This window comes from Bubalus kerabau, chromosome X (genome assembly GCF_029407905.1).
Source record: "Bubalus kerabau isolate K-KA32 ecotype Philippines breed swamp buffalo chromosome X, PCC_UOA_SB_1v2, whole genome shotgun sequence".
NCBI lineage: Eukaryota > Metazoa > Chordata > Mammalia > Artiodactyla > Bovidae > Bubalus > Bubalus kerabau.
The window spans coordinates 72,037,980-72,051,697 of record NC_073647.1 but is presented as its reverse complement, the minus strand read 5'-3'; the positions used below and the strand labels follow the sequence as shown (position 1 = coordinate 72,051,697).

At 41.6% G+C, this 13,718-nt stretch overlaps 1 protein-coding gene across 33 annotated transcripts in view; it reads right to left on the bottom strand.

The window, feature by feature from the left end:
* Positions 1 to 13,718, bottom strand: part of TMEM164 (transmembrane protein 164) — a 178,398-nt gene that overhangs the window by 69,140 nt on the left and 95,540 nt on the right. For 29 of the 33 annotated variants that reach the window (XM_055564837.1, XM_055564864.1, XM_055564869.1 and 26 more), the window contains one exon: positions 7,485 to 7,551. In XM_055564837.1, coding sequence (XP_055420812.1) covers positions 7,485 to 7,551 — 67 coding nt within the window. Of the gene's footprint in view, positions 1 to 5,326; positions 5,428 to 7,484; positions 7,552 to 13,718 lie in introns of those variants that run through there. The other 4 variants (XR_008708544.1, XR_008708543.1, XM_055564848.1 and 1 more) reach the window with 2 other exon arrangements.

The window sequence follows — 13,718 nt, the reverse complement described above, 5'->3', positions numbered from 1 at the left end:
ACAGATAAGAAAACGAGGTCACCGAAGTGTGTAACTTACTCACGATCACATGGATAAAGACAGACGAGCCAGCCATAAAAGCAAGAATCTGCTCACTCCAGAGTCAGCTACCTGACCACTACATTATACTAACTCTTAACAACCACACAGAGATGAGAAGGCTTTGAGAATACGCTGCAAACAATATGAACATCTGTTAACTATTCAATGATCCTATTTCAGTATTTTTCTGTATTTTCTTTATTTGCTATTATGAAGATATTACTTTTGTAAAGAAAACATTTACACAATTGCAAGGACAGAGGCACAAAAGCCTCATGCTTTTTGGTGTTTTTCTTTTTTTTAATATGTTGAAAAATAACCCCTTTTGCATTGATGGTACTTATTTTTTATTTCTTCTTTCCTGTATTTTACAAATTTTCATTACTAAATATGACTTTTGCTGTCATCAGGAAAACAGCATTATTTTAAGTGGTTTAAAAATAATTCACTTGGGAAAAATATCTCCCATCCCTCTGGTATCACACCTAAGACATACTGGACATGCTTGCAAAAGATCCCTGGAATTTCTCTGCAATACAGAGGCTTGGGTTGATGGACTAATTCACTTATTCTATCTGTGGATACCACCATGTGCTGGGTGCCCTGCATAGAGCAGATACCACAAAAGACACTATCCTTGCCCACAGACATTAGTTATGATGCAGGCCTGGAAGCCTGGCAAGAGGCTGAATATACACTTCAACCAAACTATGGAGTGCTAAGCAGCTACTGGAAAACAATTGAGCTACGTTCACACCTGAAGAGATTACAGATTCTACAATTAGGTTAAAGGAAAATACACTGGAGGAATGTTTATAGTTCAATGCCGATTGCACAAGAAACCTACAACCAAACAAACCAACAACCCCAGAAATGCGAACATCTCCATCTGCACTTATGGGCAAAAGAAAAATGTGGAAACATACAAACAGTTAACACAACTTACCCTTGGGGAGACAGGATTGAAAGTTGATGAGGTTAAAAGATTGGCTTTCTCTTTATACTTGTCTGATTAAATGGTTTTTTCAAGGAGCATATATTTTTAAAAAAATCCTGAAAGTATAATCAGTCCTCCAAATCTCTAATGGATATTGTATAAAATTTACACAAAAACTTGACTTGGCTTAATACTTGAAAATCAAATGAAATAATTAGGAAAGAGGTGGAAGGAAACCCTTGAGCTTTCATATCAGAAAGACAGATGTTCTCAGGCCAGTTCTGTCAATTCTTGTGTGTCCCCGAGCAAGTTATGTAAACTTTCTAAGGTTTAATCTGTTAAATGGCAGTGCTAACCAGATGGCTCAGTGGTAAAGAATCCGCCTGCCAATGCAAGAGACATGGTTTGATCCTTGGGTCAGGAAGATCCCCTGGAGAAGGAAATGGCAGTTCACTCCAGTATTCTTGCCTGGGAAATTCCATAGACAGAGGAGCCTGACGGGCTACAGTCTACGGGGGTCTCAAAGAATCAGACATGACTTAGCAACTAAATAACAACAAATGAAACCAAGGGCAGTCATCAGCTAGATTTCTTAAACCATAACTTGCTTAATAAGTAACATTCTGTAACCTGCCTTCGCCAAACAAGCTCTCCTTAATTGTTCTTGCAAACTGTATACCTTTCAAGCTGTGTATAGCTTAGACAATGTATCACAAGACTCCTTTAGCCACCCCCTATAGACAGCAGCTCTGATATTATAGTAATGGTTGCTTAAGTTGTTTTCTCAGGAATATGGAGCTAGTCTAGCCATTTCAAAGTGGTCAAGACCATCAACCATTCAGCTGAGACTGAGAGTATCTGATGGATTACCTTTTGATATCAGAGGGCCAAAAACTCCATCCTCAGATCATGCTAAGGTCACCATTTTCTGAACATGCATCTCAAGAAGAAGTACATAACTCGGCTACACTTGCACAGAACTCTGATTACTTCGTCGTCTTCTTGCCTCCAGCCATCTTTCCCCAGGCCTCAGACCACCCTGCTTCTTTGTCCCATAAATATCCTAAGCCCCTCAACTTGGGGGAGATGGATTTGAGATTGGTTCTCCTCGCTTGGCTGCCTTGTAGGGCAAGCCTCAGCATTTGGCTTCCTGCACACTGGGCAATTGAACCTGGTACAGTAACACTAATATCCACCTTTCACAGGGTTTCTGTGAAGATCAAAGACTAATAATTAACAACTAATGCTGATGGAGGACTTCCCATCTGCCAGGTGCTGTGCTACATGCTTTACACATATTAACTGATTTAATCCTCAGAGCAGCTTTAGGAGGGAGGCACTTAGATCACCTCCATATCATAGATGAGAGCATGGAAGCCCATTCAAGTTATGTAACTTTGCCAAGTTCCCTTTCTCCCTCCCTCCCATACATACGCAGCACAGTCAGGGTATGAACCTGGAAAATCAGATCCCTGAGTTCATACTCTTAACAACTCTACTAGGGTGACATATTTGTATTTGTGAAAGATTCTGTGGTTGAAAAGCCCCATCTCCCTGTAAGAATTATTACTGGTGGTGGAAAAGGTAAGAAGTACACATAAAATCAAAACACTTCAAGGGCTAAAAGACGTGACAGAAGCAGTGTCACAGGATGTCTTCTGGTGATTGGCAAGTAAGTGGCAAAGTCTATATACACAAACTGGAGTTCATGACTCTCCATCCTGCTCTTTAGACTCTCAAGGAGAATCTACTATTTCCTGCCTCCATACCTCTGGTCCCTTAGTTGAACTGTCACCTGCCTCTGCAATTTGCATGCACATTCTAATAGACCTTCAAGGCTTGGTTCAGGCTTTACTTTTGCATGGAGCATTTCTGGACCACTTCATCCAATGACCTCTTCAGGACGCAGTGCATTAGAGCTCAAAGTCTTTAGATTTAGTTTTAGTATTTACAAATCATGTAACTCTGAGCAAGTCATTTAGCTTCTCCAAACCTCAGTTTCCTCACAGGTAAAATCAGGTTGTTGTGAGAATTAAATAAGAATATTCATAAATTACCTGGCACACATTCACATTAGATGCTCAATAAATGTTGTTATTAACCCTCTTCCCATTTTTGTAGAAGTTGGAACAATTACAATTTAGCGATTAAGCCTGTATTGCCTTGCAATTCTCCTTTCTTGTGATTTTGACTCTAACATCGCAATCACGTCTAAGGCATTTGTGCCTTATCCTTCTAACTAGACCACAAGTTCCTTGAGGGCTGGGAATGAACTCTGGTTGCTTTTGCATATCCTGAAGCATATAGCACAATATTTAACAAAAAATGTGCTCAATAAAAATTTGGACTGACTGGTATGGCTGTGCTGGCATTCTGTAAGACTCTCAAAGATTAATCTCAAAATACAGGCAGTAATTAGACCTATTCTAGGCCAGTCCCTAGAATGTGCTGCAACCCCAGGCTTTCTCAACACCCTCCATGTCCCCTATACACTTTGCATTCATCTGATCAGAAACACATTGGCCTTTGTAGAAGGTTGAGGCATAATTTTGCCTGAATCAATTCTTCAGAAAGCTAAGGCCTCTTTTGAAAACAAGCTTTTTCTATTTTAAGTACTGTCAAGAAAGTAAAGGGACATTCTGTCCCTAGTTCAAGTCCAAAACCCAAACTATAACTTTTTAAAATAGCTCAATTTGCCACTCACAGAAATAACTTTTCTAGGTCAATTAGCACGTTTCAATGTACCAATTAGCACACAGTAAGATTCTCAAGCCGATTTGCATCCATGACAGCAAAGTGTTCCCAGCAGCACACATGGGTACAAGGTGTGCCGGCGGCAGTTACATCCCAAAAACATGATGGTGGATAGGGAGTAGCTGCCCCAGGAATGGAAAAAATCATTATTAACCTCTTCCACTCAGTCTGAGAGTTAGGAACATTCAAGAGAAACATCTAACAGAGAACAGGAACTGGGTAAAAGGGGAGGGGTGGTAAAGGAGGAAAACAGGAGCTAATGTAACAGATCAACATGGCTACACAATAAGGGGCAATTTTTGATAATGAGATAATAATATACTAGAGGCTTTGAGCCTTGATGAAGAAAGGAGCTTGATGAAAAGAATCATTATCATTCATCTCCTTATTGTTCTAGTAGAAGACAGATGGCTGCAAACATAAATATAGGCCAGGCTAGAGGCTTTGGTTGGAGAAGGGGCTGACACAGTGTTTGCAGTTTCTTTTCTCCCTTGCTCAGAATACTTCATATTCATAAGAAGTTGTCACGGACATTTGAGGGTAAAAGGCTCAGGGTTGGGAATGCAGCTTGGGTCCCGTGCCTCATTCTGAGGACCAGATCAACAGCTCTGCAAGGTAAGAGCTATAACTGAAAAGCTAATATGTAACCAAGTTCCATGGGCACCCTGCTTAGCTCCCACATCTTGGCTTGCACTTTCCAGGAGGTGGTTTAGCCTGAAATGGATGACATTCTCTGCAAAGTCATGGGTATAGATAAGGAACCCCATCACCATCAGACCGAAAAACCACTGGCTATACAAGGAGCTACTAGGCAGTTCATCTATTCTCCAAGCCATGGACTACTTACTGACAGCTGGGGCTGGGGGATCTCAACAAGGGATCCATGGAGATAGGCTTCTGGGAGAAAGGGGCAGGAGGTGGCGGTCTGTGTCCCTCCTGAAATTGTATGCAAACTTGTCTTTGTGTATCTGGGAAGAGGCTCTATTATGCTCGTCAACTTATCAAAGAAGCCTACGACCCAACTCTTCTACTTGGACAGAAGCTAAGCAGCATCTCCAGCGTCTTAATTCACTAGCATTCATATTCAAACTCACCCTAAATGTCAATCAAACAAAGGAAAAGGGTTCTGAAGTCTGAGTTAGGAGACCTGGGTTCTAGGGGCATCCACTTTGGCTTCTTAGGCAAGTCATTTATCCATCTAAGTTCCCCCTCTGGGCTTCCCTGGTGGCTCAGATGGTAAAGAATCCGTCTGCAATGCAGGAGTCCTGGGTTCGATCCCTGGGTTGGGAAGATCCCCTCGAGGAGGGCATGGCAACAACCCTCTCTGGTATTCTTGCCTGGAGAATCCCCAGGGACAGAGGAGCCTGGCAGGCTACAGACCATGGGGTTGCAAAGAGCCAGACATGACTAAGCACAAGTTTCCCCTCTAGAAGATTAGCTCAGACAAGCTTTCAGCTCTCTGATAATCTAATAATAGTTCCATGATACATTTCCCTTCCTTCCCTCCAAGAAACAAAAGTGCAATTGCCCTTAAGGCACTTCATCTGAAGTCAAAAAGAGACCTATTCTGAAATCCTGGTGAAGAGTACTTACTTGTAATATGGGCCATTGGAATAAATCTTCTTTCTTCTAAGGTGTCAGCTTCTAAGATGAAGAACCAGGAGGAACTTGGAGCTGGGCATTCTCCAGCTGGTCTGCAAGTCCCAGTGCCAATAAGGCACAGGGCAGAAGACCACATGGAAATTCACTGATGATCCACATCCTTTAGCTGACTGTGGAAATTTCCTCTAACTCCCTCACTGTCTTTATATATGAGTGCATACACGTTTGTATTACTGGTATACACACCAATTAGCTCATTCTATTTTCCTTGTTTCCTCATTATAGCTAAGGGGGAAAAAGAGGATTAGAAAGCATCAAGGGCCAAAAAGGAAGAAAGGGCAAAAAATGTCCAGAATTGACTTCCTGCCTAATTAGATCATCAGGCTTAAAGAGTTACCTACCTTCCTGTGCCTTATTTTGTCAATCTGAGCTCAAATAAGGGGTTGCAAAGTAAAAAGTCCTAAAGGCCAGGGTAGCCTAGGAGGGGTCTCAGCCATTTAAAGTAACCAGACCAAAGCCAATTGTCAAGACATATGCAAATAGAGCCACCATCCTGAGCTTTTATTTTAGAAAAGGAATACAAGATTATTTACCAGAGTGACTGGAGTCGCTAGTTAACACAGAGTTCATCAAAGAAATTTCGATGTTAAGGAAAGTTACTTGGACATTCTTGATAAACTGGCTGACTAAAGCTTGACATTTATTTAGAAAGTACTGGGGGTCATAACAAATATAATAACAAATCTGCTATTAGAGAGGGGAAGAAGCGAAAAGGGGGAAAGGGAGGGAAGGAAGGAAGGAAGGACAAAGGAGGGATGGACGAAAGGAAAGAATTTCTACTGATGGACTCTCTGAACGTCAGTTTCCTCCTCTATAACAAAAGGCTATAATACTCGGCCTTCACACAACTTAATAGCTACCTCCCACAACTGTTATTTGAAGTGAAGTCGCTCAGTCGTGTCCAACTCTTTGAGACCCCATGGACTGTAGCCTACCAGGCTCCTCTGTCCATGGAATTTTCCAGGCAAGAATACTGGAGTGGGTTGCCATTTCCTTCTCCAGGGGATCTTCCCAACCCAGGAATTGAACCCAGGTCTCCTGCATTGTAGGCAGACGCTTTTACCATCTGAGCCACCAGGGAAGTCTATTATTTGAAATGACCTTGTAAAGTATGAAATGCTATCCAAAGAGGAAGGATTATCATTTTGAGATTTAAACTGTGATATTAATACATGAGGCAAATTTAAGTCATGAAAACAGAAAGCAGTAGGAATTATTTCATGTGTGAGTTCTTGCCCTGAGTTTTCTCAGCCAGCCTGCTAATCCCTCTGCAGCCCCACATATGGGAGTCTGAGGACAGGGCCCGGCCACTCAAGCCCTACATTCCCACTTCTCTCTGTACTGGTTTAGCACCCAGCCACCTGCCACAGTGGGGTTTTACTTGCTAGCCACTGGGGAGATGTGTGGGCCAGACTTCTCTGTGGGTTTGAGGGAACAGGGAAGAAATCTAATTCTTGCCCAAAGGCATCTCTGGCAAAGCAGGCTGCCTTTGAGGCTCCCCAGTAGATTATTCTGGGCCAATGTGGCTGAATCCACACTGGAGGCCCTTACAATACCTGGAAGCCTTGGTTGAATGGGTGGAGCCTCCTTTCTCTTCACCAAACCCTTCCAAAAGCTTCTGTAGGCTTTTTTGATCTGTTCTGGTTCTGGCCTAAACCCTTACTAAAGCCCCAGAGTTCCATACCATACTCTTACCCTCATCAAGCTCCATTACATCCAAACAGGGTTGCATCACATCTCAACACTGAACATGTAGATATGTAAAAACTTACATGGAGGGGTCAAAGGTAGAAATTACCATGATTAATATAAATAAGCTAAAAGGATATATTGCATAGCACAGAGAATATAGCCAATATTTCATAATCACTTTAAATGGAGCTTAACCTATAAAAACATTGAATCACTATGCTATACATCTAAAACTAATATAATATTCCCAACCACCTATACTTTAATAAAAAAGATTAAAAAAATAAAAACTCACATGGGGACATGACCCAAGGATGAGGACAAGCACTGGATAACATAGGAACGAGCAAATACCATTTTGTATGTTGCTGGTATATTTCTAGAAGGGGCCACTTACCAGCCGCGTATTCACCACAGGAAACAGCAGAGCAAGAAGAGCTCCATTCAACATGTGCATCTGTAGCCTGGAGAGGAAAAAAGATAAAGTGCAGGTCACACTCTGACTGTGATGCAGAGGCAGACAAAAATGTGTCAGGTTATGCCATGCCAGATGGGAGAGCATGTATACAAGAGGTTGTGTGAGTCAAACAGAACACTGGAGTTGGCATACATGCGTAATAAATTAAAAGCAGCCCATTTTGCATTAGCTGAAATGTTCTGAAGAGCACCAGTGCCACCTCAAAATCCCCCAAACACTTGGTGAACAGGCTTTGGTTGCAACACTTCATTGCATAATTAGCTCTGGGCTCCCTAAACATTCGGTCCGTCCCAATCTCAGCTCCAACTGCTGTGGCTCAGGCAGCCTAACAAAGGGGCACTGCGGGAGCCAGGTGTTATTACAGGACTGTGTTATTACAGTAGAGACCTATTTCTCAGAGCCAGGTTGCTTATTTACACAGCCAGGTCCAATCCTCCTCCCCAAACAGAGATCTAGGCAGGAAAAGGGCAGCAAATACAACCCAGGAAGACAACGTCAGTGTTTTGCAAATGGGCTCTCTCACTTTCTTAGAAATACCTTCGGGCAGAAGTGGCAGCCTTCCAAGCTTTCTTTTATCTATTTTACATATGGGGTTCTGTGATTAAAAAGCAAAACAAAAAAGAAAAGGAGAAAACCACTAGTCTCCAGCATTGGGTAGTGATCCTGTTTCCCAAATCCAGACTTGTTAAAACACATGCTACTGCTAAAGTCACTTCAGTCGTGTCCGACTCTGTGCAACCCCAAAGACAGCAGCCCACCAGGCTCCCCCATCCCTAGGATTTTCCAGGCAAGAACACTGGAGTGGGTTGCCATTTCCTTCTTCAATGCATGAAAGTGAAAAGTGAAAGTGAAGTCGCTCAGTCGTGTCCAACCCTTAGCATGGACTGCAGCCTACCAGGCTCCTCCGTCCATGGGATTTTCCAGGCAAGAGTACTGGAGTGGGGTGCCATTGCCTTCTCCAAAACACATGCTAGGAACCCTTTATAAGTCAAGAGCAAGCAGGTCAGGATCAAACTCCACCTGTGTGAGCTGTGGGAATAGGCTGAGGCAGCTTCCTTCATCATTCAAGGCAAGTGGGCCCTGACAACTGAGGGAGAAGCAAAGAATGACAGCCTCTTCCTCCTGCAGAAAAGCTAATTTGATGGGTCATATACAACACCACTGAGTCAGCGTGGCTTCTGGACCTCAAGTTCACTCTTGCAAGATCACACACACACACACAAACACACACTCACATCAGTCTCACGATAACCAGGATCTCTCTTATGCCCTTACTGGGACCTAGAAGAACATGAGCTCTTCTCTTGGAACTCACGGACCTGTGCCTAAGACCAACAGACCATGTTGTTAGGAGTCCCCAAGGGAACACCACACAAGCCCCAAGGCTGCTTTTGGTTTCCCCCAGTCTGTTTCTTTCAGCTGCTTGTTGCTGGCAATGCTGTGATGATGGTGATCTGCACTTAACATAACCTAGGCAAGTATCAAAGTAACTGCTTTAGGTAAGTAAACGCTCTCACTGAATTTTTACAGCAATTTTATGAGATGGGTACAATTATTTATTTGTCACATTTTGTGGATGAGGAAACCAGGCTGAGAAAGGTGAAGTGACTTCATCAACGCCATAGGACAGTAGAGTCACAATGCAAACCCAGGTTTATCTGACTCTGAACTCTTATGTCCATCTTGCTATCTTGCATCAGAGCCTGCCTCCCTTCCTCCACTGCAAATATGACCTCAAGTAAAGAGTTAGGGGTGCTCCACTTTCCTTCCTTTTGCTTTCAGGGGTCTCTCTTACCACCTTCTTCATCCCCTGCTCCAGGTTTAATGAGCTTTCAGGTGATGACTGTCAGGAGCTTGCTCTTAGACCATGCCAGACCAGCAGTCCTACAGTTTAAGAGGGCTTAGCTTGATCCATAAAAGGGAGGAGGCACATCAATGCAATGTCACTCCTGCCTCCCTGGATTGGCACATTTTTAAAACAGGGTCTTTCTAGGAGGCACCTCATACTCTCAGAAACTGAGTGGTGAAAACTCTGGCTCAAACCTCAATGCCTGGAGCAGGGGTCCTTAACAGCCATTCTGCGGCTGTTAAGGGGGTAAAGTAACACATGCCCAACTCTGTCCCTGGACACTCCTAAGTGACAATCACAGCAAAAACATTCACCCCGGCAGAGAAAAAAATCTCACTGATAGTAGAGGTAAAGCTGACCTCTAGTACCAGGCTTTGCCACTGGCCTTAAAAGAATGTCATTTACACAAGGCCAAGTAGATACTTGGGCACCAAAACTTAAATCCTGAGGATGATGGAACTGATCCCAAAGGCCCATGAATGGCCAAAGATAAAGAAGATAAAAGTCAACATCAAGATTCAAAATAAACAACCTAGATAAAGACAAGTCTTGTTCTGGGCCCTCAAAATTCAGTTCCACAAGCTACATACAGGCCAAAAGGTGAATTATCCTTAATATAGAAAAAGGTCTTATATATCACTAATTTAAAATATATCTAATACATCAATATATTGAGCAATTTCATGTGCCAATCACTGGAGTAAATATTCAAATGCATCATCTCATTGAATCTTCATGTTTTTTATGATAATCAGTACCATTTTCAACCTCATAGCTGAGAAAACCAAAGCACTAAGTGATTAAGTGACTTGCCCAAGATCACATAGATAATAAGAGACAGAGGGAGAGGTCACATTCAGATTTCATCAAGTTCCCAGCCTGTGTTTCTGCTGCTGTATCCTGCACTTTAAATTCATCATATGAACATTACAAATGTTGTGTGTGTGTGTGTGTATGCCAGATAAGAGACCATGGGGCAGGGAAGATCATTCCTAAGAGCAACAGAAGTCCTTATGTGTTCTGCGGCAAAGCTGGCCCAACTACCTAGCTGCACTGCCCTCTACAGGCCCAGGGCACAGTCCAACAGGTAAATGATTGCCCATCAGAGTTTTTGCTTTGTACCACCTCCAGCCTGCCTCCCAGATTCCTATTGGATACTGGAAATGGATAATGAACCACTAGAAAAGCCAGTGAGAGGGCTTCCCTGGTGACTCAGTGGTAAAGAATCTGCCAGCCAATGCAAGAGACACAGGTTTAATCCATGATCCGGGAATATCCCACATGCCTTGGATCCACTAAACCCGTGCACCACAACTATTGAGCCCACATACCACAACTACAGAAGCTGGGGCGCCCTAGAGTCTGTGCTTTGCAATGAGAAAAGCCACTGCAATGAGAAGCCCGCAACTAGAGAAAAGCCCATGCAGCAATGAAGACCCAGCAGAGCCAAAACATAAAAGAAACAAAATTATTCAGAAAAAAAACAAAGAACATCCAGTGCGAGTTCCCTCATCTGTACAATGGGAATAATAATAGTATCAACTCACAAAATTATAAGTGGTTGATATATATATAAAGTGCTTTTAAAAAGTGCATGGCATATATTAAGACTCAGATATACATTTCTTAAATAAATGGTGAAGAGCTCATCTAAAAGCCTCAAGATTAAAAAGGGAGAGGGATCATGAACCACTGGGGAAAGCTTAACTGTTATAAAAGTTCAAAGTGTGACAAAAAGGTCAAGAGAGAGCAAAAGGACAGACTGAAGGCCAGAACCATACAGTAGAGATTGGAGATGGACCCCAGGTCAGTCACACTTATAAACCTTCTGGCTGGTTCTAACACTTGGCCATTACCATTGTCACAAATATTTTGCCAGCTTTTTCTGTTTCTATGTAGGATACTTGCTAAGTTATCTTAGTTGCTAAGAACCGGGGGAAAAATGGCAATTGTTATGGGTTTGATTCTCTGTCACGTCAGTTATTTCATTGAATTTTGGCTACAACTGTTAGTCCACTACTGTGTGTTAATATCATTTCAGGTGCTATAGAGAAATGTGCTTAGTTGCTGAGTCTTATCTGACTCTTTGCGACCCCATGGACTGTAGCCCACCAGGCTCCTCTGTCCATGGGATTTCCCAGGCAAGAATACTGGAGTGGGCTGCCATTCCCTTTTCCAGGGGATCTTCCTGACCCAGAGATCGAACCTAGGTTTCCTGCATTGCAGGCAGATTCTTTACTGTCTAAGCCACCAGGGAAGCCCAGAGAAAAGGAGATCAATATAATTAAGATGTAGTATTTGTCTTCAAGAAAACTGACAGTCTTATTAAGAAGCCAAGAAATTGAAAATTTAGAGGAAAAGTAGTATAATGGTTAAGAACTTTGTTTGGAATCAAAAGTGAAAGAAAGTGAAGTCGCTCAGTCATGTCCAACTCTTTGCAACCCCAGGGACTGTAGCCTACAAGGTTCCTCTGTCCAAGGGATTTTCAAGGGATTTTCCAGGCAAGAATACTGGAGTGGGTTGCCATTTCCTTCTCCAGGAGATCTTCCCGACCCAGGGATTGAACCCGGGTCTCCTGCATTGTAGGCAGACGCTTCACTGTCTGAGCCACCAAGGAAGTCATAACTACATTCAAATCCCAGCTCTACTACTTACTGGCTGAGTGACTTTGGACAAACCACTTAAGATATGTGATTCAGGCACTTCCCTGATGGCCCAGTGGCTAAGACTCTGCACTTCCACTACAGGGGATACAGGTTCAAGCCCTTGTTGGGAAACTAAGATCCCACATGCCCCATGGCACAGTCAAATGAATAAGTAAATAATAAAAAGATTTTAAAAAATAAAGAAAAAATATGTGATTCAGTTTTCTCAGTAATAAAATGGGGCTAATAACAGCACCAATTAAAAGAATTGTTAAGAGATGTGGTAAGACTATGTAAAGTGATCAACACAGTACGTAGGACATAGTAAGAACTCAATACATCATAACTATTATAATCCTTAATGAAGCAAGGTAAATGAATATCATATTATTATTCATAATAAATGAAGCTATTACAAAATCCTCATGAGATGATGTATATTTGAATTTAACACTTGATTACAACCAAGAATCTAAAGATATGGAACAGATTAAAGTTCTCTGAGTGCCTGGAAAGGAAAATTTATAGAAAGGAATTCTCAAATGAAATTATAAAATATTTTGAATGGAACAAAAAATTAAAATACATTAAAATACAACATGTGAAAATGTGTAAGATGCTTATAACTGAAAATTCTTATTTTAGGAAAAAAGCATGATCTCAAAGCAGTAAACCAAGATTCCAACTTGAGAATTCAGAAAAAGAAAAGCACAATAACCCCAAAGCAAGCAGAAGGAATGAAATAATAAAGGCAGAAAGCAATGAATATGAAAACAAATATAATCAATGAAACCAAAAGTTCACCTTTGAAAAATCAATATAATTGCAAAACCTCTACACAGTATGACATGGATAAAAAGAGAATGCAAAAGCTATCAATATCAGGAAGTAAAGAAGGGAAATCACTACAGATCCCCAGGAATTAAGAAGATAATAAGAATATACTATGAATATTTCTATGCACATAATTCAACAACTTAGATAAAATGGAGAATTTCCTCTAAATCCACAAGCCACTAAAACTCATCAAAGATGAAACATATAACCTGAATAGTTCTATTAAAGAAATTATGTACACACACACACTGGAATATTATTCAGCCACAAAAAAGAAACCTTGCTATTTGTGACAACATGGATGAACCTTGAGGGCATCATGCTAAGTGAAATAAGGCAGAGAAAGACAAATTACTGCATGATCTCCCTTATATGGAGAATCTAAAAACAAACAAATAAACAAAATGATAAACTCATAGATTTGGAGAATAGACTGGTAGTTACCAGAGGCTGGGAGTGTGGGATGTGCACACTGGGTGAAGGAGGTCAAAACTTCTAGTTGTAAAATAGATAAGTTATGGTGATGTAATGTACATGACATTACATGGTGACTATAGTTACTGCACTGGACATTTGAAAGTTGCATAACAGGACAAATCTTTAAAATTCTTGTCACAAGGAAAAAAAAGTAACTATGTGTGGTGATAGATATTAGCCAGACTTACTATGGTGATCATTTCACAGTATACACAAATATCAAAACTATTATATAATATACTGGAAAGTAAGACTCTGATGCTGGGAGGGATTGGGGGCAGGAGGAGAAGGGGACGACAGAGGATGAGATGGCTGGATGGCATCACCGACTTGATGGACGTGAGT